Source organism: Suillus discolor (genome assembly GCF_016758755.1).
Source record: "Suillus discolor strain FC423 chromosome Unknown F5147scaffold_83, whole genome shotgun sequence".
NCBI lineage: Eukaryota > Fungi > Basidiomycota > Agaricomycetes > Boletales > Suillaceae > Suillus > Suillus discolor.
In genome coordinates, this window is record NW_024541330.1 from 65,690 (window position 1) to 89,537 (window position 23,848).

Here is a 23,848-nt window from a genome sequence, read left to right on the forward strand (position 1 = left end):
TATCGGGAAGAGGCGAAACTACACATTCAAGTTCTATATGGGAGGCAGTACTAGTAGGACACCAGGATGCCAAATTGGTGTATGAGGAAGTGCTGCCCAAAGGAATGCGCTCGATCATAAGCATCGGTGCGGTAACCCAGCCGAAGTCCATCGAAAGCGTGCAAAAGGATTGGGGGTAGCATCGTAGGAGGTATGTTGATATCGAGTATTGGTCGGGTACCACGGTGGTGAGTGTTTAAGGGAGTGGCGCGAACAGCACGGAATAGGCATGCGCGAGGGCAGTGAACTACTTAGAGGACAACATGTTGTGTCAGCAGTTGCGGCCAACTTTGAAGATAGCCTGTTGCTAAACATCTTACTCCTTGCGTTTCTCGAGTGCGCCATACAAAGAGACTCTGGGTCAGAATCAATACTGACCCGCTCCTTCCTCACTTGAAAAGTAGTCATGAACGGTGCCTTCGGTGAAATTGTATTGAGTAAAGAATAAGCAAAAGAATGATCTGCACACCTTAACGTGACTTTGAAGCAGTCGACTGGACTTCTTATCAATGTCAATGACACTACGTCTGGGTGGCTGGGAAAGTAGGATTCAATATCAATAACTATCTTGACCATCTCTTTGTCAAGTTTTGCCTGCAAAGACACGTCAAATCATACCCTAAGCAAATACGCCGCTGCAGTGCCATTAATCACTGTTGAATTTGGATCATGAGGGCAAATAGCAAGAAACCAGCGAGCGCAGACGGCCCGAGTTAGTATTTAAGTGCCGTTAGAACAAAACGAACTCCTCGTAGCGTAGAACAGACCTCAGTTAAAAGAATGACTAAACCGACTGTGACCTGGATAGGCGCATTCCAGACTAGTAAATAGTAAGTCATCTCGAAATTTGAACGCCAGAGGTCCTATATACTGACCTGCATGCTAGTAGCGAGGAACAGGCTGCAGTCAGTCGACAACATCAGTATTATGCTCGAGTTTGCAACTCACAAACCACTGCGAGCACGCATCAATCCTGGTCACGTCCGTAGATATATGGTTAACAAGAGCGGTGTTCGTCGGTTACCCTTTTGAAAGACACTCGTCTGATCAGGCCGCAGATGGCCAAGATGCGTTGATTGCAGTAGTGTATGATCTTCCACAATTCCACGAGCGCAAAAAGGAGGAGCATGCGGTGGGTTGCTTCATTTATCACATCCTCCAGCCACACATGACCGTGGTGCTGAACAAATATCCATCGCTCTGAGGCGAACCAGGCAGAGACAGCAGCGAGGCCAAAAGAAGGGACAGTCTGGGATATTGGGGTAAGAATACATTTTAAATTCGCTGAGTGATTAATAGACTTACTGTGAAAACAGTCGTGATGGTGGATGTGACAGATCCCTGATCATAGCCATTACATCTTAGATACACGACTTGCAGCAGAATAAGAATCCGTATCTGGGTTGTAGTATATGTGAATAGCATCAAGCCCGCGGAAAAGCATGCCACAGTCATGACGAGAAAGACTAAAGGTGACCGTTTAGTTTATATCAATACCCACCAAGGTACCCTATGGCCTGGAGAGCGACTGGCAACTGTTATTTGAGACGAGTATAAGCAGGTCACATGAAAAACTTACTACATGGCTTGCTTCCACGTGAGACCAAGGAGACTGTTCACTGCGGCTGCGATACTGAAAACCAACGAGGAGAACTAGAAACACGTTAACAGACTTCTCAGGCACCCTGCCTGTCAGTGATACGAGAACTGCAAGGTCGTTGCCGTCGCAGCTGAGAAGAACGTTGCGACTGTCGACAAGTTTAGCAGGTTTGCTGCTGCATGCTGCTGGACATGTCCAGAGATAAACTCATGGACGAATCATGCTAGAATGAGCTGGCTGAAAATAAGACCGCAGAAACACTCGAACGTGAGACCACATTGCTCGAGCCAGTGAACAAATCCCTCCGGCGTTATACAGTAGCCTTGGGCAGTCCGCGGGCTAAAAAAATGTTGCGAGCAAATGAAACGGACGGGCAACAAGGTAAAACTTACTAGACAACGGTCACGACCCAACCGACTCCTCGAGTAAAGACAACAAGTTCGTTGGTAGCGCGCTGTACAGCGATGCAGGGGTGAAACGTGGGGTTGATGCAAGTAACCATGGTACTGTGGACGAAAGATGGGTGGCTGTGAAGATAGCAGTTCAAGTTGAGATAGAAAAACAGGATAGAGGAAATGCTTGCAACTTACTAGCTTGTATAGCGATGGCGGCTTCAATTCACAGGCGGCGGCTGCAGCTAAGTAACCATGCTCAAATTAGGGTGAAGTAGAAGACCAAGAAAAACTTACAGATTAATGGCTTGGAAAGACACTGGTATTTGAATAGCGGATATCATTTGGGAGACACAGTAGTAACATGTTAGACTTGGCGTCAATGAGAAGCAAGAGAAGTGCGAGAGCTTAAAGCAAATTCGCATGTAAAAATTGTGATCGGTCTGAGCTGAAAAGAAAATGAGGGAAGGCGTTGGCGTGCCGCACGAGTTGTAGAATAATGATCGCATTGCTTGTCCATCCGCGATATAGGTTACTTATGTAAGCACCCATGTATGCACAACTTACCAGTCAAGCTTCTGGAAATTTGGTCATGGCAAGGGGGACCGTTTTACCCTTTGCCATGACGAAGCTGCTGCTCATGAACCGAAGATGGATCATGGCAGATCTCTCAGACTCGGAATCTTCCGCAGCTCGCGTGGTTTGCGCCCGCTTCCCAAAACTGGTGCTCTTCTGGACACCACATCTGAAGAAAAGCACAAGTCCAGGCGCTCTATGCTGTCCTTCCTTGGAAGGAAGAAGACCGACCGAGCATTCAATTCAACTTCAACTTTGCCTAGAAAGTTCACCAATGCTCCTTCACCATCTGTCGGCAAAGAGTGAGTTTTTCGTCTGAACTGTGCATTCATTTTTTGCTAAAACCACCATTACTTGATTGCATATCGCTGTAGGCTCTTCGCCATTGCTTCAACTGCAGATGGATCTCCGTTTGACGAACGGCTCCCTTCTTCCCTTCCGAGTTCTCCATTGAATGCGTCGCTGCCATCACTGGGCTCCAAATTCGCCGCCCATTTCTCATCTCCTATCAAAACTCTGAAGGCACGATTTTCTTCATCGTACAAGTCAACAAACACCCCTACCACTCGTTCATCCACCACTCTTTCTTTCCCTGTAGCCCATTGCAATGTTACTTCCCTGGAGTCCCGCAGCTCCAGCACTGTAAATAGCCGACCCGCCACATCAACACCACTTCTTCAACCCTCTGCAGAGAACGCTCCTTACTATGAAATAATCGACGATTTTTCTGATTTGTTTACACTTCCTGAGCATCTTCCAGAACCGACCCAGTCTGCTCAAACAGCTTCCGCCCTGTCACCCGTTGTTGTTAGCATGGAACCAACTACTCCCTCAAGCAAGTGTTCAAGTAGCTGCCTTAAGCTGCCAGCTGCGAGCCCTCCACATCATTTCTCGATCTCTCGTAAATGTTGGAGCGACCTTGCTCATGGATCCAGTCTTTCGGGAAGCAATACAGATGTGTCTTGCGCTACAGACAGTAGCATGTGTAGCAGGAGAGGTTTCGGCAATGAGCTATGAAGTGTCCGGCCCCTTTGCAGCGTACACCCTCTTCATCGGGGAATTTGACCTGCGGCCCTCCTTCTTCTGCCTCCCTACCTTTACCACTACCCTCAGCTCGGTTGACACTGAGGTTACTGATAAGCTTGTCGTCAGACAGTCCTGTTGGATAATCCGACATAACATCCAAGTCTAGCTATTACTTTTCATTTGTTTATATTTACATTCACTTACTGCGCACACGTACAATTCTTTACGTCATCGCTAACATGGACAGGTATATAATTCTCGCACCTGTGTCATTTTATTTCAGTCCTTCCACTCAAACTGAAGTGAGATCTCTGCGCTCGATATTGTACTCAACAGTCGCTAGCATCTACCGACGGCGATGACGACGTCAATAACCATACCCCCTTGTCGCATGGTCATTATAATGATGATAGGCTATTCTCATCAAATGTGGTCTTCGTTCATTGATGGTAATGGTCTTGGCAGAGTCGACAAGAAGGGTTCGCAGAAGCAGAGGTAGGCTATTCTTAGAATAGGGGAGCTCCATCACAAAAATTGCTCATACTAGACATAACAATACATAGATATATATACGGTGTTAACACTGTCAACAATATCAGGGTTAGGGTCTAGTATGTCTGAGCAGACTTGGAACCTGAAATGTCCAATGGACAGAGCGTGTACGACGTGTTCCAGGCAAATATATTATTATCTCAATTAGATTATTCAGACATTGTAAATCACACAGAGACATCCAGTTAAAGTCAGATATTGATTATCATCATGAGAGTACAATGTATTGTAAGGCGCTACAATGTAAGGAACCTGCTGCACTAGCAGGATATCACTGAATGAGAGAATACTGAGATAGCATTAAAAGCAAAATGAGAGCACAATACCACGAGTCCCAGTGCGAGAATATGAGTGCAACAAGGCAAAGTTCAATTTGGAAATGGAGTGATTTGAGAGGCGGTCGCCGAGCCTCTCCAAAGTGGTTGCCGAGTGCCACCCTCTTCTGTGTCAAGGTTGAGTGCAGCAAACTTTGCATGCGTACTGCAGCATACGTCAGGCCTGTTTGAGAGGTTATGGTGGTCAGAAAGATAAAAGAACTAGGATGCTAAGATGAAAACACGTGTCTATGTGCTGGGACGATGTTGAGCGCCGTCGGTATGAGGACTGTGGTTGGTACCAGGGGATATGGCCCAAAAGCCACGGCTTTGGCCTGGAACAATCCAGGCTGTGCCAAAGCCACCAATGACAGCTGGCTTTGGCCTGAGCTGCGGCTCAAATAGTGAAAATGTAGTTAGTGATCTGTAGGTCATGAGGTCACTGTACAACTAGCATTCAACCACATAACTCACCTGCATGCAGCGCGCTTGTCAAAATGAGTGATCATTGCTGTTGATGATTGATATCGGGAGGCCATATGAAGATGGATGCATGATGGAGCCAATGAGACGAGGTAACATCTGAAGTCGTCAGATTGTTTCAAGAATGCTGGAATCAACTAGATAGGACGCACAAAATTGATCATATGTGTGAACACTATGCGCTGGTCTCAACTAAGCACTGCACAGTACTATCGTTGACCTTCCATAATGTCCCAACGACACTCCTAACCGCAGCAAATTGCAGGCCAGCCTCTAGATGTAACACTAGAAATGCAAATTGATGCAGAGACAGGTCCATTTGCATGATGTTGAGGAGTGAAAGCAGCTGGTCGCGCATAAGAAAGGCTGACTTTGACTCGGAGGGTTCATAAGTGCCTGAGTCGATTGAGCAACTAGAGGATAGACAAAGGTAAGTTGCCCCAACCAGAGTCAAGTCTATATGTGCCAACATACCTTGTCAAGTTGTCCATACTCTAATGTTGTCATGAAGGATGAAGCTAAAGATAAAGAACATATCAGTTGCCCATCCAGAGTCGAGTCTACATGTGCGCACAGACAAGTGCAAAACATCCATTAGCCTGGTCCTTCGCGAGCGCATGAATGAAAGAGCATAGTCTAATTACGAGAGTCAGCGTGTGTAACTATGAGCTGTAATGAATACATACCTCAGTGAGAGTGAAACAACCTGAAACAATGTGCCATAGTCTGTCTTGAATCGATGAGGAGGTTGTGAAGCAGGCCAACTCGAATAACAATAAAGGTACTGTAGTCACGATCACTGGATGGTATGAGACAAGGCATGCTGAGATGGGATATGTGGACGCACCATTGTAGTAGTCAGGAACATTGGATTTTGCAGCCGGTTTAAACTTTAAGGAATGCCTCCGCGTTGTGATTAGGTGGGGTGTTTCCCCCCTAGTGATTCAACACGTCAGTGAGATAACAATGCATATAGTCGACTAAATTGAACACTCACATGCTCAAGTGAATAACCCTGAAACAGGCCCTCATCCTCATCGTAGTTGCTGGCAGGTGGCTAGTAGAACAAGACAAGCAAGCACCGCCAAAATCGAAATTCTATCTGAGAGCAGAACATTGCCATGGCGCCTTCAGCATCAGGTATGCAGCTCAAAAGACAAGAGGATGCACAACCGAGAGCAGGATGTGGCCATGATACCATCAGTGGTGGTGAAGTAACACAAGAGACGAATCACGCACTGCTCGAGAATAGGTCATGCCTGTTACGTCGACTGTAGGTCGGCGTGTGCGAACTAGGATAGGTCTTCTCAGCGACGACTCGAGTGAGTCTACTGAAGCTGAGCGTGGTCTGGCCTTGACGGAACGTCAAGGATTCCTCCGGCGATCTCGGTAAGACGGCGCTCGTCGAGATGCAGGGCTAGCGGATACGTGCAAAGTCGTATGGGAGCGACTTTGAAGTGCGGTCTCACACAAGGAAGCTGGTAGGCTTAGATGAGCAAGTTCTGTGGTAGAACCTAGTAGATTAAAGTGAAGTATAATCTACAACAATGTATGTACTTATATATAGTGTATGTAAGCGTTCAAGCTCAGTCTGTAATCTATAGTATATCTCCTAATCTAAGATAACCAGACATGAGGTTAGATAAAGTACATGAGGCTTAACCTCTGATCATACATGCAGCGCCAAGTGCAGCTGCGCATAGGTACAGGAAGCGCCAAGCGCTCCGGGTCTTCATACATGAGGCGCCTTGAGGCGCTCCGGATCTTCATGAAGCGACATGCTGTATACATGCGCTGATCTAGGGTGTCCATGAGGCGTACAGCCTCCATGGAACAGGTACAAGGCCGTCTAGGCCAGGGGCGGGGTCATAGCGCCTGGGGGCGGGGTCATAGCGGTCCAGACCACTGTCTTTCTAGGCGCAGGCAGCGCACCGCCGCGCGGGGAGTCTAGCAGAGCGGGGGCAGGTGTAGGGAGAGCTGGGGCTCTAGTAGGTGTTACAGATCCCTGTAACAATGCCCAGCATACTATCAAGACCCAGCCCATAAGCCAATATCACGCACTATCTAGGAGCAGGATATTCAGTGGCACTGTCAGTATCAGGTAAACACATGCACCTACCAAAGACTCCCTGCCATCACTGTAGTTGTATAATAAGTAGGACTAGGTAGAAACTCAACACGAAGAGTGGAAAAGAGTGGAAGCAATGCGCATATACTCACCTTCAGGCAAATTTATAAATGTAGCTGCACTCCATGCAGAGATATGTATGAGAAGGGACAGACCAAGTGAGCTATTCACTTGGACGGATGTTTATGTCAAGAACTACAAATGGGAGCTACAAGGGGGATGGTAGTAGTGGGAAGAGAAGAAGTGGGTGGAGAAGATCAGAGGCATGATTGGAGACGGCTCAAAAGTTAACGTTGAACCAGCCCAACACAACCCCAGCAGTTTGCACTTTGGCAAAGTGCCAAAGGGTACCAAACAAAGGACTTGAAAGAAAACTGAGTGTGTGTAGATCGAGGAAGGATATGGCGCACTTTGATGTATTTAGCACGCTTCTGGATCGATCGAAGGGCTGGCGCATCAAATTTTCGTTTTCATTTTCTGTTGCGCAAAGACTTTGATTACAGTATCTATACGACATTATGTATATATTGTAGTGTCTTAGATATGTCATGTAGATACAAGAAGTACCTACTTAATGTCGTTATGATAGTATCGTGAGGTGGGAGGTATCATTCTGAGTTAATTGCTGCATTCAAATGTTGCATTGGGGTGTTGATGACATCACATGGACTTGTTTGGTCATATGTTCAGCCACCCTACCATCCATATCGGGTAATCTCTCAGTTGCGCAATTTTTGTGATGCCAGAGTAGACCGCTGTCCGCTGTCGCTTTCACGGCAGCTTCTCCATGGCAGCTCGAGGCATGTATACGTGCTGGACCATGTAAATGGAGTTGCCTTTGGCGTACTTCTATTCATATGCGACATCTACTCCTGCCTACATCGTAACATCTAGTGAGGAATCGTAATACTCACTTGGCTGAAGGCATGTAACAAGAGAACTGTAAGAAAGGTAACGAGAACTGCAGAACAATTTTTTGATGTTCGAGAACACGTCCACTGTTGGCTCAAATTTTTTCAAGATGTCAAAACACTGAGGGAAAAAAAACAATGTACACAAGGTGTGAGCGCAATGATTAGATAGAAATGGATCGCCTGTTCCTTTGGGAGATGGATACAGATACACGGCAAGGATAATTGATGGAGGGCTGCTCTTGGGGAAATGTCTGGCAGTGGACGAGGAGGGCAGGATGCAACAAATGAGCAGAGCATGGCCATGGTACTTTCATAGTCCTGGCTAAACATGCCAGCCTGAGCAGGCTATACTGTGAGAATGATACATTATAAAACTAGTAATGTCAGTGTGAGGGTAATACATGAATCATTGAACTACTGAGAATTACTAGGAGGTATAGCAGTGATGTATCAGTGGAGGATCTTACCAAGCAGCTGCCAGTCCAGCTTCTTGGCTTCCAAATCAAGCTTAGTCAGCATGTACCTTGCTTCCTTTTATTTTTATCCTGTCTTCTATGCATCTTTTAATTTGTCAGCACCTATTTTCAGTTATACTGGTGCTGGGTCATGCAGCCCGCCAGATAATCTATTTTTATCCTATCTCCTATGCATCTTTTATTCGTCAGCACCTATTTTCAGTCATACTGGTGCCGGGTCATGTAGCCTGCCTCGTTCGTTCAAATTCTTCAAATCCCACCTAGTCACCACTCCCTTTATCTTAGACGTCTGTTAGTTGAGTGTTTCACACACCATAATTACTTTAGATATTTCTTTACAAAAAATATTGTCATATTAGCGCTTATCAATTCCTCAGGTGACTCGAACATGTTCAAATTTCGTGAGTAGGTACTATCCCGCCCTCCCAATGGCTCCACCATGCTTGTGTACCACCCCCGAGCTAGTAACGCTGGGCCCAGCCCAACCTTTTAGAACATGTGACCTAAGATCTATGTATAGAGATCCGAGTCAGTAATGTATCAGTTGAACTCAAACGCTGCAGAAATTCGACTAAGTCCGACCTTGAGAAATTTGGCCAAGTCCACCAAGTCAAAGTCAATACTTCTCGGCTGTGAGCTTGGGCGGTTCAGTCCTTATTATGGGTTTTCCATTCATACAGAATTAGATGACGGACTCAGAATGAGGCATTGATGCATTAACACGACGGACTCAAGCAATACATACAATGTAGTACACGAGGAAGCTGATTATGGTACACTAACGACCAAAAGAGATGAAAGAATGAGCTACTGTGAGAGGTGAATGCGGAAACAAATGTTGGAGTTTACCGACAGGCAAAGACTTGTTACTAAGAGGGCTGTGGCTGGGCATATTGTAGTACTGGGAAAAGAGCAGCTATGAATGAACACGAAAGAATTTACCTAAGTTGTACCTATTGCATTGGCAGCAGCCGCCTGGGATGACTGGAAGCATTGTCGTTTACCTTGGCCTCCCTCGATGGGCTGCGAGTTCTCAGTGGGTAGGACCACTGCACCCTGCCTCTTCTGACGCTTTGCAGAGACTGTCTCATTGCTCTTTGTGGACTTGCGTTTAGCAGCCTTCGTTGTCGCTGGTAACACCCCACCAACTGTGGCGGGTGGAGAAGGAGTGGCCATAATAGGTTCCATGGTGGGAGGTTCAGGCACAACTGAAGATGGTTGCACAGAAGGGATTTCTACTGAAGTTGGAGTATGCGTGAGAGTAGGAGTTGCCATGGGAGCAAAGGGATTGTTGTATGGGGCAGAAGCGTAAGAATTGGCATGTGCAGTCTTTGTGAGAACGGATGATATATGGCGAAGACGAGGAGGACATGCTTGGCTCTGCAAAGTTGTGAGGGCGTTGTCAGAGTCGTGTTCCAAGGGACCAGCAGAATTAAGGTCTGCCAATCTCGAGGTGGAAGTTAGAGGAGATAATCTTGAAGAAGCAAACCAATCCATTCGAGAGGAAGTGGGCGAAAACTGTATTGGAGAAGAGGGAGGTAATGGAGATGGTGGCTTGTAGTTGGGCGGCATCGGTAGGATTGTACTGTTGAAGTCTAGATCAACGTCGTCATCTTGAAGATCGGGGGGAGCAAATTGGAAGAAGTTGTAAGCGGATTGCAACCAGGATGGTACTGACACCATGAATGATGTATCGAGTGTGGAAGTGAATGTGGAAGAGACAGTAGTGAGCGATGTATCAGGTGAGACAGTAGCAAGTGATGTATCGAGTGAGACATCGAGTGTGGAAGTAAATGCGGAAGAAACAGTAGTGAGCGATGTATCAGGTGAGACAGTAGCAAGTGATGTATCGAGTGAGACAGTGGCAAGTGATGTATCAGGTGTGGAAGAGGATGCGGAAGGGATGGTAGCGAGTGATGTATCAGCTGTGACGGAGTTATGGGAGTTATGGGCTGGCAGCACCTGTGTGTCTGGCAGTGATGTATCATTCTGGTCAGGCATGGTGGTTCCCTTTGATAATAATAATGCAGCATTGGCTACATCTTGATCAGCTTCAAACAGAGACGCCAACCATTAGACGACTCACGAAATGCTCGAGATGCAAACTCAAAGTAAGGCACCATGATACTCTCCTCGAATTTCGGATATGCTTGATTGAACCGATTGCCAGCAAGGGTCGTTCCAATATGCAGGTTATTGACATCGAGTTTGCCGGCATTCGCAGGGTCAGGACCAGCAAGTAAGATGCTGAATGTCCATCCTGTCGAATCGTGCAACTCAGTGAAAAATGTGGACAGAATTTCTGTAAGTCTGCATATAACCCTGCCTACCATCAGTGATAATGAAGTGAGATAGTCAGCGTCACTCACAACTCCTTCGGCACCTCCTTCTTGTCAGGAATGGCTTCTTTCTCTTTCTCCCTCTTTTCCTTCATCTCTTGGGCCAATTTCATGACTTCTTCCTTCACCTGCGCACTTTCGTTCTCCCAGTAGGATGCTAGTTGTTTGCGGACAACCTGAATCGCCCGCTTTTTGGGTTCTGGTGCATCAACTGCGTTCTTCATGGCATCGAGTTCCTCCTTGACTGCAGGCTGGACATGCGATGTGTAATACTTCTTGGCATAAACCTCCGTTGCATTGAGGGGGCACGATTTCTTCTTGCCTGACTTGATGGTGATATCGCCAATCAGCTTGCTGATGATGGTATTCCCAGTGGGGTTTGCCTGGCGGCCTATCTTCGAATTACCAAAGTCATTGCGTAGTTTGACCATCAAACACTAGTTACATACGTGATTAGCCAATATTTCAATATATTAATTAGGATACAAATCTTACTGTCTGAAGGGCATCCCTTGCCTTAGCTATCTGCTTGAGTCTTGCGTTCTCATCAAGGGGCTCTAATGAGTCTTCCAGAGTGATTGGCCAACATTCTTCCCACTTCTCGAAAAAGGGGGGCCAGAAATTGTTGTAGTTCCCTTTTTTTTTGCACTCGGGAAAGCTTTCATGGTAGGCGAGCACAAATGTTTGCTGCTCCTCCGAGAGCCAACTACGTGGTGCCATCTTAAATGACTACTCATCAGTGTACTAACATCAAGGTAATCTACACGTACTTTTACTGATTTGTCGCATCGTGTGAGATGCTCTAGATAAAAGTTAGACACAAAATGAAAAGGATCAGTCAGACACGTACTGATTGCTTCAGCCACAGGCATGATGAGTACTCCCAGAAATGGTTGTCCCATTGCGCCATGACCAGACCAATAGACTCAGAGACAGTACATGATATCTTTGCAGAAAGATTTGCGCATAGCGTGTTTCACACTGTTTGTTGTCACCAATCAATAGTCCCACAGACATAGATAGAAGTGCATGGTATATAGTCCCCATGACGGACATAGATAGAAGTGCATGGTACTAGTACTAGGTAGTAGGTACACTAGATGGGGAACTTGTATTCCTGGTACCACAATTCACCCACCATGAAGGCAACCACTAGTTCACTATCTCCGCCTTCCGCCAGACGCAACAAGATGTCTTCCACCATCCCTACCATTTCCCTCATGAATTTGCAGACGGCATCTGCAGCACACCACTCATCACAAATACCGCACATCTGAAGGATACCATCCAGTCCGCCATTTGCTCTGTCAATAAAATTTTCGAAATTCTCAATAGTGTGTTCGAAGATAGATTTGTCTCCGCGCCCGGTAGGATCTAACTCAGGGTCAGGCATAGTCTTGGAGTACTCGTCCATGAGAAGGTCAAAGAATCGTCGTGGAGATTTGATGTGCGCCATGAAGTCGTCCTTGGCATACTTGACCACAGCAATGCAGTCTTGTAAGGTTTCACTGTTGCCAATGTCAGTTACATTGAGACATGTAAGTCAAACCCACATGACATTGGTTCATCTTCGTCATCCAAAGGATTGTTGACCGGACAATTTTTTTTTCTTTGCGTACCTGATGCCACTTTGCTAGTATAGCCTCTCGACACCTGGAATTCTCAATTAAAGCGACTCAAAGACACCGTTGGTGTATTGCTTACTTTAGATAGTGTCGTCTACACTTGTCTCTTGCAGCTTGTACTCTATCTTGATGAGTTTTATGAATAGTCGGGCGTACCATAATGAAGAGCAGTGAAAGTCAGAGGGAAGAACACAGCATTTAATACGAAGTACTCACATTTGTTTGGACCAAAACAATGAGTCTTCAATTTCTCAATGAAGCACATGCGCCGATGATGGTCGGACCATAACACATGGTGCGTCGAGGGACCCGCTGCCTCAATGAAATGTTGATATAAAGATACCTATGTGTATGAATCAGTATGATATGTATTGCAGCAAGTACTTACATTTGTTTGAACCAAACCTTTTTAATTGGTGAATGAAGCACCTGCGAGGATGTGCAAAGATGGTCGGACCATAACACAATCTTAAGACATTGTGACTGAGAGAGACCTGCTAGCTAGGTAGAATGCTAGTGGAAAGATAACTGTGAGTGTGATATGTGTTACGGTAGTGCTGCCTCGCGAGAAATATCATTCTGGACTTGCCTAGTGTTCAAATGCCCAAGTCCCCCTAAGTTCTAGTAAAGTCAGTAACAAGATCATCCGTGACAAAGGTTGAACCGATAATCAATCAACAGCAACTAGTTGTGCAGATATTGTAATAAGACAGCTAAGCAGGATGACTTGTAGAGTGACATGGTCCTTCACCGAGAACCATTCAGCTAAGATACAGGCTTGCAATGGCAAGAATGGTATGTTGTAGGATGTGGTAGGACCAAAACATAGAATTAAGTGTTATTAATAGCTAGCCTATGGCACATGGGCTATTTTTGAGCGGACTGTGCTTCCAAAGGTGTTCTGTTCAAATTTTCACTGTGCTCCTCTGCTCGCTCGAACAAATATAATAGCTTGGTATTGACAATTGCGCAGTGTGACTACTAAGACTAGACTACCTGTGCCACCTCACCACGTTCTATGGCGCACTTCATAATCCCAATACCAAGCTCAAGAGATTCTGCCTTGTGATATATGGCGCGTGAAACCCCAAGCACCTTGGGGCCAGTAGCATCCCTGTCCAAAATGAATTAGTGAATGAAATGAATGGAGCACGTCTAGACTTACCATCCTGAGAAGACCCCAATATAATGACCCCTCGTTATGTAGTACAGTGGGGCCTTGACTTCAATGGGCACATTGAAGTATGTGCCATTGTGATACTGAAGGGTGGAGTTATTAGCAAGGGACATAACTGCATTAGCAGCATCCTCATCGTCAGATGAGTCTTCCCCATCATTAAGTGTGAGGATGATGACGGGCTCATGCACATGTCCTATGGCTGGGGCAGGGGCAGGAGCAGGAGCCACGGTAGTAGAAGTCGGGGAATGAGCTGCAATGATGGCAGGGAAATCATCTGGAGCAGATATAGAATCTTCACTGCCCAAAGGACCTGTAAGATTGGCAACAGGCCCTGCGACATTGTTAAAACAAAATTAGTAATAATGAATCAAAGAAACAGGTGGATCCACCTTCAGTAACATTTGGACTGGTGTCAGCCTGCAACGCAGCTGATATTGCTGTCCTGTCGTCGAGACAAAGGCCCTGTAGGATGCTGATGAGGCCGTCCAGTCGAATGGACACCATAGTGTCCGTCTGACTGGAGGGAGATGGGCTTTGAGTCATCTTGATGAGGCTGTATATTGAGTGGAGGAGGATGCGAAAAGTGAATGATACATTACTCACCAGGACAGGTATTTATGCAGCAAGTGCTATCATAATTTTTGATCCTCAAGAACACATTGCAGCTACTAAGTCCAGAGGAGGAGTGGTATTGACTTATGGACGACTCGGACATAGCGGTGTGAAGAAAAGATCGGCTGACTAAGCTCATGCGGATCAACAGTGACTCCGTCATTAACGCCATGATCGAGATCATGCAGATCATTCACCTTGCCATCATTCACGCCATGATCATGATTGAAGCTTTGATTTCTGTTTCGGATGCAGCTTATATGGTGTCTGCTGCAACAGGCGACCAGCTTGTTTCTACTCCGAGGACGGTGAGTTTTGTGCCCATTAGAATCATTACGTGGAGCATTTACCTCTTGAATAACATGTACAACTCTATGTTCTATTCTGAGGCCAGTGAATCTTTATTCTCCTTGCCATTACATGGAGTATTTACTTACTGCTTGAAGTATCATGATTCTCCATGCTTCTTTTTGGCTTTGGAGTCTTGAACGCTGGCCCTGGTCGACGACTGTTGGACAGGTGTAATGTCACAGGGATGCTCAGCCAAGAGTTCCCGGATTGAACGTACTCGTTTCATACCCTCTGTCGCTAATACTCCACTGTTACAGTTACGCACAGGAGGAATCACTACTCAGGGTCGCACCCAACTACACACACACTATGTTCCCGCTCCCTCTCTCTCCATTTTTGACTCCTCAGATGCTGGTTCTGATGCAGGCCCATGGGATGGTTGGGATGAATTGTCCGTGGAACAAGAGGAACCACAAGAAATTGATTGTCGGCCATCGTTTGACAAATGCAAATGCACTGCTGCAGTGAGTACTGCCACTTATTGTTGTTATCCTTACTTGACAATCATGCCTCAGGATACACCACTGTTAATGTGGATCCCCGAGCGTCAAGCTTTTCTGGATGAAATGCTTCGCTTAGAGGGTCACGGAACTCCCAAAACTCTATGTCGCTGTGGTCTTGCTGCTCCCCGTTTCCGATGTCACGACTGCTTTGGCACGCAGATGTTTTGCCACGAGTGCATCCTCCACAGCCACACAAGGGATCCTTTGCACAGGATTGATGTATGTAAATATTTTTATTGCTATATCAAAAACTGACAGTTGCCTATAAGATGTGGAACGACTCATTTTTCCAGCCCACCACTCTGAGAAAATTGGGTCTACGTGTACAGCTAGGTCACGCCCCAGGTGACAGGTGTTATAATCCTCATCCCTCCTCCAGTGACAACTTTGTCGTCATTGATGTCCATGGCATCCATGAGATTGCCCTCGACTTTTGTGGGTGTGCGAGTGCTCAAATTCACTACAAACAGCTACTCCGCACACGCTGGTATCCAGCAACCACATCAGACCCTCGCACTGCTGCAACATTTGCTCTAATGGAACACTTCCACCTTCTATCATTCGAGAGCAAAGTGTCGGCCTATGAATTTTACCACTCACTGGCAAGACGGAACAACAATGCTGGCCTGTCGGTTATAAAGGTATGTATTTAGAAGATATGATGACTACGGGATACTGACATGAGACATTAGGATCGCTACTCTGCATTCATGCGCATGGTCTGTGAGTGGCGCCATCTCAGGCAACTTTGGCGTGCAGGGAGAGGAAATGATCCCAATGGCATTCATGCCACCACCGCGGGTGAATTGGCTGTGCAGTGCCCAGCATGTCCCCACCCTGGCAAAAATATACTGCAAGGCTGGGAGGACGAGCCACCATGGGTTAGGTCAGTCTCAATTTCCAATTACAACAGTGTCTTTAGGCTGATGATTTATTTTTAATCCAGGTGGAAATATGCACTGTTTATTGCAATTGACGCCAACTTCAGGTTGAAACGCAAGGCAGTGTCGTCAGACAATGTAGACCCTAGCCTCAACTCTGGGTGGGCATATTTCATTGAGGAGGCTGCCTACAAGGCATACTTGGCCCATCAAGTTGGCGTCAAGCAAGATGTAAATATACGCCCTAATATTTTGTGCTGTGACTCATCTGACTAGTACTATACAGCGCAGTACATGTGTCAATCACAACACTGTCAATCTGGCAGATACAAAGTCTTCATATGGTCTGGCTGTCACAGGTGTTGGTACAGTAGACTGTGCCAGGCATGACATGAAGCTCGCCAATGGTGTCGGAGATTTACAGAAGGGTGAAAAGTGCGTTGTACTTTCATCTTATATCATGCACATACTAAATGATTGATTTGCTGTACATAGATATATAAACATGGACTACCTTGTTTTCTCAGCGCTGTTGGCCTTCACGGTCACCATGATCAACATCTCGTACGACATTGCCTGTCAATGGCATAAGAAGCTCTGGGCACGTATGGAAGGCATGCCATCAAGATTTCACATCCCTCGCGACTCAATGACCATCCGATTTTTTGTGCTGAAGTTTCATCTGAAGGCGCACATCGATGAATGTCAAAGAAACTTTTCATTCAATTGGTCAAAACACGTGGGACGAACAGACGGCGAGGCTCCCGAGCATGGTTGGTCGAATCGAGTACAAAAGAGATGGGTCCAGGATCGCGTCGAGATACCCTTGACGATCATTTCGGGGATTGGAACTGGAAGAAAATTACGGCGCTGGGTCTGTGTTTTTTCTCTGGTGGAATATCTTGTACTTATCTGGGAATAGGTTGTACACTCTTGCACAAGATCCGCAACACCATTAAGTGGAAAAAGGAGCATGAGGAAGGACTAGCAGAGCTAGAGAGGACCATTCAGCCAACGCTCGTCCTTCAGTGGAGGAAAGAAGTTGAAGCTTGGGAGGAGGACAACTCTCAACCTAATCCGTTTGAGAGCCGCTATGCTCGTGAGTAATGCTGTTACAAGTAACATCGGTCACGTGGCCCCCCTATCATTTTCCCCTCGTCCTCGCCCTCACCACCTACCGGCTCGTCCTCCTTTACCGACTTTCCGTTGACCGGATCCTCGGGACCGTTCCCGTCCCTCGCATCATCCGCCTCTATGCACGTGCACTGCACGTTCCTCTTCTGATTCGACCACCAATGTGGTCCCGCACCTCTGACTCGGTCTGACTCGTGCCACCAATGTGGCTTTCCTCTTTCTGTTTCCCCTGACTGCGGATTCCCGCATGTTGTATTCTTACCGTTGGTCCGTTCCAACGTTTCTCGGTCTCATTCCACATTCGACCACCCATCACTAATCCGGCTATGTTGCCAACGCACCTATACCACATTCGCATCCCCTTTACCCTTACCTACTGTGCGGTAACCTTGCCCTTAACCCTCTCCACTTAGTATAAGTAGTCGGTCACCCTGTACTAGATTCTCTAACTTGAATCTACTCAATCTTCCCTGGAACATACTTCCCTCTGAAGCCCCCTCAGCTTCAGTCTCTAGTATCTTTTTCTTAGTCGCTCCTCGCGACTAAGTCTACCTCGATCGACCTCATCGTTCGGACAAGACTGTCCTTACCTTGAGTGACTTCTCAAGACATCCGTCTACGAAGCCACGTGACACGCGCGTACTGTGATAGCTGCCGACTCGTCGTCGCCAGTCTCACTTGCTATACCGGATCCTTCCGGTTACGTCACGAACGTTAGTGGACGACGCCCCTCTTAGGGCTCCGCCTAACAGATCTATTTGAGTGCGTAACAAATGCTATCTTTTAGAATTCATGAATTAATGTCTGGCAGCTATTACACAAGCCGCAGTTCGTCTACAGCTCGCTGAGCTTGAAGCCCATGAACTTCAGGCAGGGATCAACGTCTCCCTGCATACCGACATTTCCCCAAGCAGATTGATCACCGCTGGCATCGATCTTCAAGACCAACAGTGAGTTTTTTTGTTCAACAAATCAAGTTCACTGCAATAACAACATCCCAACAAGACAGCGCCTGAAGATGGACATTGCCAATGCATCTCTTCACCCCACGGACAAGCAGAAGACTACCATGTGTTACGCTGACCATCGGTCGGCGTGTGCGAACTAGGATAGGTCTTCTCAGCGATGGCTCGAGTGAGCCTACTGAAGCTGAGGGTGGTTCTCGGCTTGACGGAACGTCAAGGGTTCCTCCGGCGATCTCGGTAAGACGGCGCTCATTGAGATGCAGGGCTAGCGGATACGTGCTAAGTCGTATGGGGGCGACTTAGAAGTGCGGTCTCACACAAGGAAGCTGGTAAGGCTTAGTTGAGCAAGTTCTGGGGATGAACCTAGTAGATTAAAGTCAAGTCTAAGTACAATAATCTGTCTACTTTATATGTGCTACATATATGTATTCTAGCTCAGTCTGTAATCAATAGTATATCTAGGATCTATGATAACAAGACATGAGGTTCAGATAGGGTACATGAGGCTTAACCTCTGATCAAGCATGCTGCGCCAAGGGCAGCTGCGCATAGGTACAGGAAGCGCCAAGAGTGCTCCGGATCTTCATGAAGCGACATGCAGTATGCATGCACTGATCTAGGGTGACCATGAGGCGTACAGCCTCCATGGATCAGGCACAAGGCCATCTAGGCCAGGGGCGGGTCATAGCGCCAGGGGCGGCGTCACAGCGGTCCAGACCACTGTCTTTCTAGGCGCGGGCGGCGCACCGCCGTGCGGGGAGTCTAGTAGAGTGGGGGCAGGCGTAGGCAGAGCTGGGGCTCCTGTAGGTGTTACGGATGCCTGTAACACCATGCAGACCTGCATCACCACCCTTCACCATTGACTGGATGCCTGGGCTCGTGTCCAAGAACTATATATGCCCATTGTGTCCCAGCTTCGTCATCGATCTTCAGAAGCTGGCACGACAAACACGGCGCAGCTAAAGCCTGAGGTGTTCAAGCTTTGGCTCCCATCTGAACTCCAACCAACAGTAGGATGCGACGACAGGCTGGCTGCACACGAATGGGATCTACGGCATGCACAAGCACTGGATGCCCTTAACAAAGTCTGTTCACATCTCTGCCTTCGGTCTCACATGTATATCTACAAAGATAGAAATGTGCGTGGACAGGCCGCTTCTACCCATGCACAGGCTCTCATCGAAGGCATGGAGGTGAGGAAATGCGCTAGTGTTGACAAGTATCGGTGTGCACGTAATGCGCTGTTAGCTCTCAGCCATCAACTCAATAGGTCTGGCTGGGACATATCCCTTCCACCACTCCTGGACTCACAAGTGAGGCCTATGGGCGACATGGAGAGACAAGGCACTGGTACTATTTCTTGGATCTGGCTGGACTCACATGTGGACAATAGTAGCTCAGAAAATGAGCGAGTTCAGGATTGTAAGTCTGCTAGCTCTAGTTTGATGTGGTATACTGACTACATCTGATAGCTGTTTGAGTGGAGTGGTGCAAAGCGCACGCACGTGCAAACCGCTGGTCGGAGGAAGTTGAACTCCTCCTCAAGGAGATGCGAAGAGTTATCGCGTTCTTGAGGTGGCAGGCGGAGTGGTGGAGTGAAAGGCATAGTTCTCAAGTCCCGGAGTCGCCAGCAGAACAGGAAGGACTGGCTGCATATGCATGTTGACAGGCTGCGCTGTGTCTGTCTCTCGTGGCCTCCTTTCAGGACCTATGGAAAGATGTGCCGATGTTCATAAGTGCTGCCATGGACATTCCACTGGACAGCGACAGTGAAGATGAACCTACCATCGACACATGGCCTCAGTTGCACAGTTGATACATCACACATGTACAGACATTAATACATCAATATATTCATCTTGCACTCAACCGTCCAAACATAGCTTGATCGCGAGGAACGAGATCAGGATCGCAAGGTACTGACTACATAGAGATCTCCAAGATCGAGAATGTCAGGTACAAACAACATATGAGATCTGTAGGATCAAGAATGCCGAGAATGGCCTTGATTCATGTTCTATGCTCAGCCTCTTAAGGGATTATACAGTCCAGTACATTGATGTATCAGTGGTCCTACAGCTCAGAGCGATTCGTGTATCACCCTTTATTACAGGTACGAGTACTTGATACATTACTCCCACAGCTACTTGTGGCCTGAGAGCGTTCACAAAGCATCGGGATCCTACCTAAATTGGCTACAATATATTCTGTAAAAGAAGAGAAGGCGGTCCAAGAGCTTGCTTTCGAACCATACCTGATGTCATCCTGCACCTACATGCTAGTAGCACTTGCAGCTCGCCACTGTAGCACCCAAACTGAACACCTTCAAAAACCAGTATGCGAGATACTTGTCATGAAGTGCATTGATTCCTGTGCTGACCTTGCCACGTTAGGATTGACAGTGTTTATGTCCTCTTGCTGCAGCAGTATAGACTTGGAAGGTGGTCATGACCTGGCAGTGAAGTCTGCTGGGTGACTGGGTCATGGTGGGATTTGATTGCAATCAAGTAGCTTACTGGTATTTGCCATGCAACTGAGTGCATGGGAGAATAGAATCAGTTTTGCAGGGTGGAGGTGAGTTCTACTTTACAATTGTCCATGTCGTCTTCCGACGGACAGTAAATGGATGGCAGTGGAACCCAAGTTTACCATGGTCTGAGAGCCTTGAAGCACAGGTTCTTGTTTTGCTGCCAAGGTCCAGCCTGTGTTTTCACCGAATGCATGTATGTTCCCTACCGTAATATTTAGTGTGTCGGGCCCAAGTCGGGCCCACCCCAGCCCCTGCACTGGCAAGTGTCATTGATTAGGTAATAATGCATAGTTGCGCTGGCTGCGCTGCCGCTGTCCTCGTTATCAAGCCTCAAGACACACTGAGTACTTCTTGACATCGACTAGTGAAATCTTATCCAAAATTGAAGCCATTTGATCAAATGCCATGCCCGGCCTATCTTGGGAGTTGCTTCTTGAGCTATATTGCGGCATGATCAGCCTGAATACTGCAACAAGCTGAGTCATTCGTTTACAGAGGAGTTTTATATCATTATATTCATCATCACTCAATGGCTACAGTTCAGTACCACTTCCTTGGAAAGTCTGGTCTCAAAGTCTCTGTCCCAATTGTGAGTTTGATGCTAGCGTATAGCATTCACCTTCTACTATTAATATTAATACTCATTCTTCATAGCTTGGTGCGATGAGCTTCGGTTCCCCGAATGGGCTGTATGTCATTGTTTCCTATCCCCAACTTGTCAACCACATCCTCAATATTTTACAGCCCTGGGTCCTTGACGAGGAACCCTCTATTGAAATAATGAAGGCTGCTAGGGATCTCAGTGTCAACACCATCGACACCGCTAACATTACTCAAATGGTGAGTCGGAGCGCCTTGTTGCCAAGTTCATTAAAAAGGTGTGCCTTACTGATATCCTAAATTTACATTCATTAATGTATGAACTCCACAGTACAACATCCCTCGCTCCCAGATCATTATTGCCACCAAATGCTATGGCCTTGTCGCAAATGATCCTTCCGTCCCAACGTTCCTCATACCCGATCTCAATAACCTGCCCGATGCAGATACACCGCTTCGACCCTTCAGTCACCCCTCAGGAAACCATGAAAGCACTTCACGACCTCGTGCAGAGCGGTAAAGTCCATTATATCGGCGCCAGTTTCATGTGTTGCTGGCAGTTTGCCATGTTGAATGACGTGGCAGCTCGCAATGGTTGGACGACGTTTATCAGCATGCAGGATGAGTACTTGCTGCTCTACCGCGAGGAGGTGTGTCCCTAAAAACCACAATGTTTGTTCTCCAGTTTAGCATCACGTCTAGGAATGCGAGATGCTTGCTTATTGCAAATAACACGGTATCGGTGTCATCCCCTAGTTAGATGGGGTGACGCTTGCAGGGGTGCACCCGCCCCACCAAATAAATAGTTGCTGAACGATTCATCACTGTCGTCTAATCCAGACCAGGACTCTGACCAATCCCCTACGCTCTCCCCTTCGTCTGCAAAGGTAAGCTGCTCTGAAAAATCAGGCAGCCCTAGGAGACGACGGTCCCATGGATGGACAAGAAACGTGCTGACAGCGGAGAAAAGACCAGACTGGTCGAACATAAGTCTCAAAACGGAATGCAGATAAGCACCCTGAACTTACGAAGATCAAGACAATGTCCATGTCGGTAGTGTATCGCTCAAGGAACTCACCGTCGTGTTCCTCTGCAACCATTTTGTACACCCCCCAGAAACGAGACCGTTTGTCCTTTCCCCTCTTCAACACAATCGTCGAGTCCTGGAGAACATCCAATACCTGCTTCATGACATTTGCTCTGCGTGTAGGGTGTGGTCAGCTGCGATCGCTTAGCTTCAAGTTTGCAGCTCACAATTCGCTTAGAGTCGGCTCATCCTTCCCTGCTTCAAGCTTTGCCACCTCGCTGAGACAAATGTATATGTTTTGCGTCATTATTGGCAAGGACTCACATAGTCAAATCGTCGACTGGTGGAACATTGGGTGCACTTTGCTGTTCCAGAGGTCCCGATGGCCGCAAAGGTCCAGCATTCGAGCTGCAGTTACAGTAAGGAGTGGCGCAGACGCCCATCAGGGAAGAAACACATACATCCCTGATGGCAGCTCTGCCAAAGGTTCAACATTTATCTTCTCCCTGTCTTGCTGTTAGACGAGTGATAGATTTTAGGAAGCTGCAACTCACTCCTCGATGAGTCCTACGACATCGTTTTGTGAGAGAAGGTGCTCATCGTTGTGGGTGCATTGATCCTCAGCGTCGTCGGTGGCCGATGCTTGTGACATGAGGAATTGATAGGTACTATTGGATTCCAAGAAAAGCTAGTGAAATTTGGAAGAGTCTGAGATGAGCAGACAGAGTAGACTCGGAGTGGTACACAGCAAGTCATTTAGGCGGCTACGACTCGAACACGTGCTTGCGAGCGTTGATGCCGAAAGTTTTCGTGAGAGCTTCCTGCAGTGAACTGAGACCTTATCATCATGGTGGTGATAGATCAGAAGTGAAGGCCAGCCGTTCTCAACCATAGAACACGTGATGATAAGGTGCTGAGTTGCAGGATCAACCTGCGGGAGTGTGGAGAGGTCAAGAGCAGCAGGTGCATGAATGAGGCTCACCAACTGCTCGAGGACGTTGAACCATGGTGTACGGATATAGTGGGCCAGTGAACGATGCGAAGCCTTCGCGTAGGGAGACAAGATGGTGCTTATCGAAGCCAAACCTTGCGCACAAAGAAGGGCAGAGCTAAAGTGAGACCAATTGGATCCAAAGGAATCTCAAGGTGGTGTGAGATGGGGAGAGCAAGTGGAAACGCAAGGATGGATGATGATAAGATTGCGATGCTGAGCTTCGAGTTGGAACCAAGTGTACGAGGTGAGAAGAACAGGTGAATGAATGACGCGTACTTGAGGGGGTAACCAATGACAATGGGCAGAATGTTGAGCGAGTCTGGTTTCTGCATTGCAGGTGAGTATAACAGGAACATAGGAGGATATTTTTCGGCATACGGACCATGGTAAGCTCCCAGAACCGCATGATCAGAGCTTGGGCAGTGTGAGCCATCCGAATTGAGGCAGCGCATACAAGGAGTCCACGTGAAAGAACTAAACTCGGAGCGATACCTAGCCCACTAGGCATGTGCGCCATGACTCGGAAATGGTATCGGCAAAGTTTCCCCCTCATGTTTACATAATAGACTAGCATGTCATTCTGTGTAAACTGGCCTCCAGAGCGCTC

The 23,848-nt window shown here is 47.2% G+C and overlaps 7 protein-coding genes across 7 annotated transcripts; 2 read left to right on the forward strand and 5 right to left on the reverse strand.

Annotated features, from left to right (window-relative positions):
- Positions 1 to 235: 235 nt before the first annotated feature.
- On the reverse strand, positions 236 to 3,076 carry F5147DRAFT_657346 (uncharacterized protein; the record flags this gene model as incomplete). The annotated part of the gene is made up of 18 exons (XM_041434261.1): positions 236 to 286; positions 418 to 456; positions 509 to 574; positions 604 to 633; positions 807 to 839; positions 915 to 939; positions 988 to 1,012; positions 1,213 to 1,288; positions 1,345 to 1,505; positions 1,541 to 1,574; positions 1,619 to 1,672; positions 1,703 to 1,821; positions 1,899 to 1,978; positions 2,032 to 2,166; positions 2,329 to 2,350; positions 2,646 to 2,776; positions 2,839 to 2,896; positions 2,962 to 3,076. 18 exons carry the CDS (start codon positions 3,074 to 3,076, stop codon positions 236 to 238), a joined length of 1,254 nt encoding a protein of 417 aa, XP_041287282.1.
- A 1,291-nt stretch (positions 3,077 to 4,367) lies between these two features.
- F5147DRAFT_820882 (uncharacterized protein) lies at positions 4,368 to 6,020 on the reverse strand (the record flags this gene model as incomplete). The annotated part of the gene is made up of 7 exons (XM_041443686.1): positions 4,368 to 4,683; positions 4,974 to 5,119; positions 5,203 to 5,395; positions 5,457 to 5,476; positions 5,669 to 5,688; positions 5,830 to 5,918; positions 5,980 to 6,020. 7 exons carry the CDS (start codon positions 6,018 to 6,020, stop codon positions 4,554 to 4,556), a joined length of 639 nt encoding a protein of 212 aa, XP_041287283.1. The 3' UTR covers positions 4,368 to 4,553.
- Positions 6,021 to 8,912: 2,892 nt separating this feature from the next.
- F5147DRAFT_657348 (uncharacterized protein) lies at positions 8,913 to 14,187 on the reverse strand (the record flags this gene model as incomplete). Its single annotated transcript, XM_041434262.1, has 15 exons — positions 8,913 to 9,010; positions 9,246 to 9,278; positions 9,454 to 10,425; positions 10,587 to 10,810; positions 10,870 to 11,276; positions 11,335 to 11,545; positions 11,616 to 11,641; positions 11,690 to 11,785; positions 11,978 to 12,347; positions 12,544 to 12,589; positions 12,681 to 12,807; positions 12,853 to 12,869; positions 13,475 to 13,578; positions 13,630 to 13,975; positions 14,034 to 14,187. 15 exons carry the CDS (start codon positions 14,185 to 14,187, stop codon positions 8,913 to 8,915), a joined length of 3,231 nt encoding a protein of 1,076 aa, XP_041287284.1.
- Positions 14,188 to 15,173: 986 nt separating this feature from the next.
- Positions 15,174 to 19,756, forward strand: F5147DRAFT_747879 (uncharacterized protein; the record flags this gene model as incomplete). The annotated part of the gene is made up of 13 exons (XM_041439992.1): positions 15,174 to 15,329; positions 15,380 to 15,751; positions 15,803 to 15,996; positions 16,057 to 16,222; positions 16,278 to 16,426; positions 16,487 to 16,764; positions 16,788 to 16,865; positions 16,914 to 17,090; positions 17,937 to 18,075; positions 18,525 to 18,528; positions 19,005 to 19,229; positions 19,263 to 19,512; positions 19,572 to 19,756. 13 exons carry the CDS (start codon positions 15,174 to 15,176, stop codon positions 19,754 to 19,756), a joined length of 2,373 nt encoding a protein of 790 aa, XP_041287285.1.
- Positions 19,757 to 21,089: 1,333 nt separating this feature from the next.
- Positions 21,090 to 21,980, forward strand: F5147DRAFT_820892 (NADP-dependent oxidoreductase domain-containing protein; the record flags this gene model as incomplete). Its single annotated transcript, XM_041443687.1, has 4 exons — positions 21,090 to 21,209; positions 21,275 to 21,460; positions 21,667 to 21,870; positions 21,906 to 21,980. Exons 1-4 carry the CDS (start codon positions 21,150 to 21,152, stop codon positions 21,978 to 21,980), a joined length of 525 nt encoding a protein of 174 aa, XP_041287286.1. The 5' UTR covers positions 21,090 to 21,149.
- Positions 21,981 to 22,245: 265 nt separating this feature from the next.
- F5147DRAFT_535570 (uncharacterized protein) lies at positions 22,246 to 22,413 on the reverse strand (the record flags this gene model as incomplete). The annotated part of the gene is made up of 1 exon (XM_041430148.1): positions 22,246 to 22,413. A coding segment is annotated over one exon (168 nt), but the record flags the coding sequence as incomplete, so codon positions are not given.
- A 905-nt stretch (positions 22,414 to 23,318) lies between these two features.
- F5147DRAFT_779244 (uncharacterized protein) lies at positions 23,319 to 23,758 on the reverse strand (the record flags this gene model as incomplete). The annotated part of the gene is made up of 2 exons (XM_041442265.1): positions 23,319 to 23,567; positions 23,624 to 23,758. The coding sequence occupies 2 exons, from the start codon at positions 23,756 to 23,758 to the stop codon at positions 23,319 to 23,321; spliced, it is 384 nt and encodes a 127-aa protein (XP_041287288.1).
- Between the last annotated feature and the right edge of the window lie 90 nt (positions 23,759 to 23,848).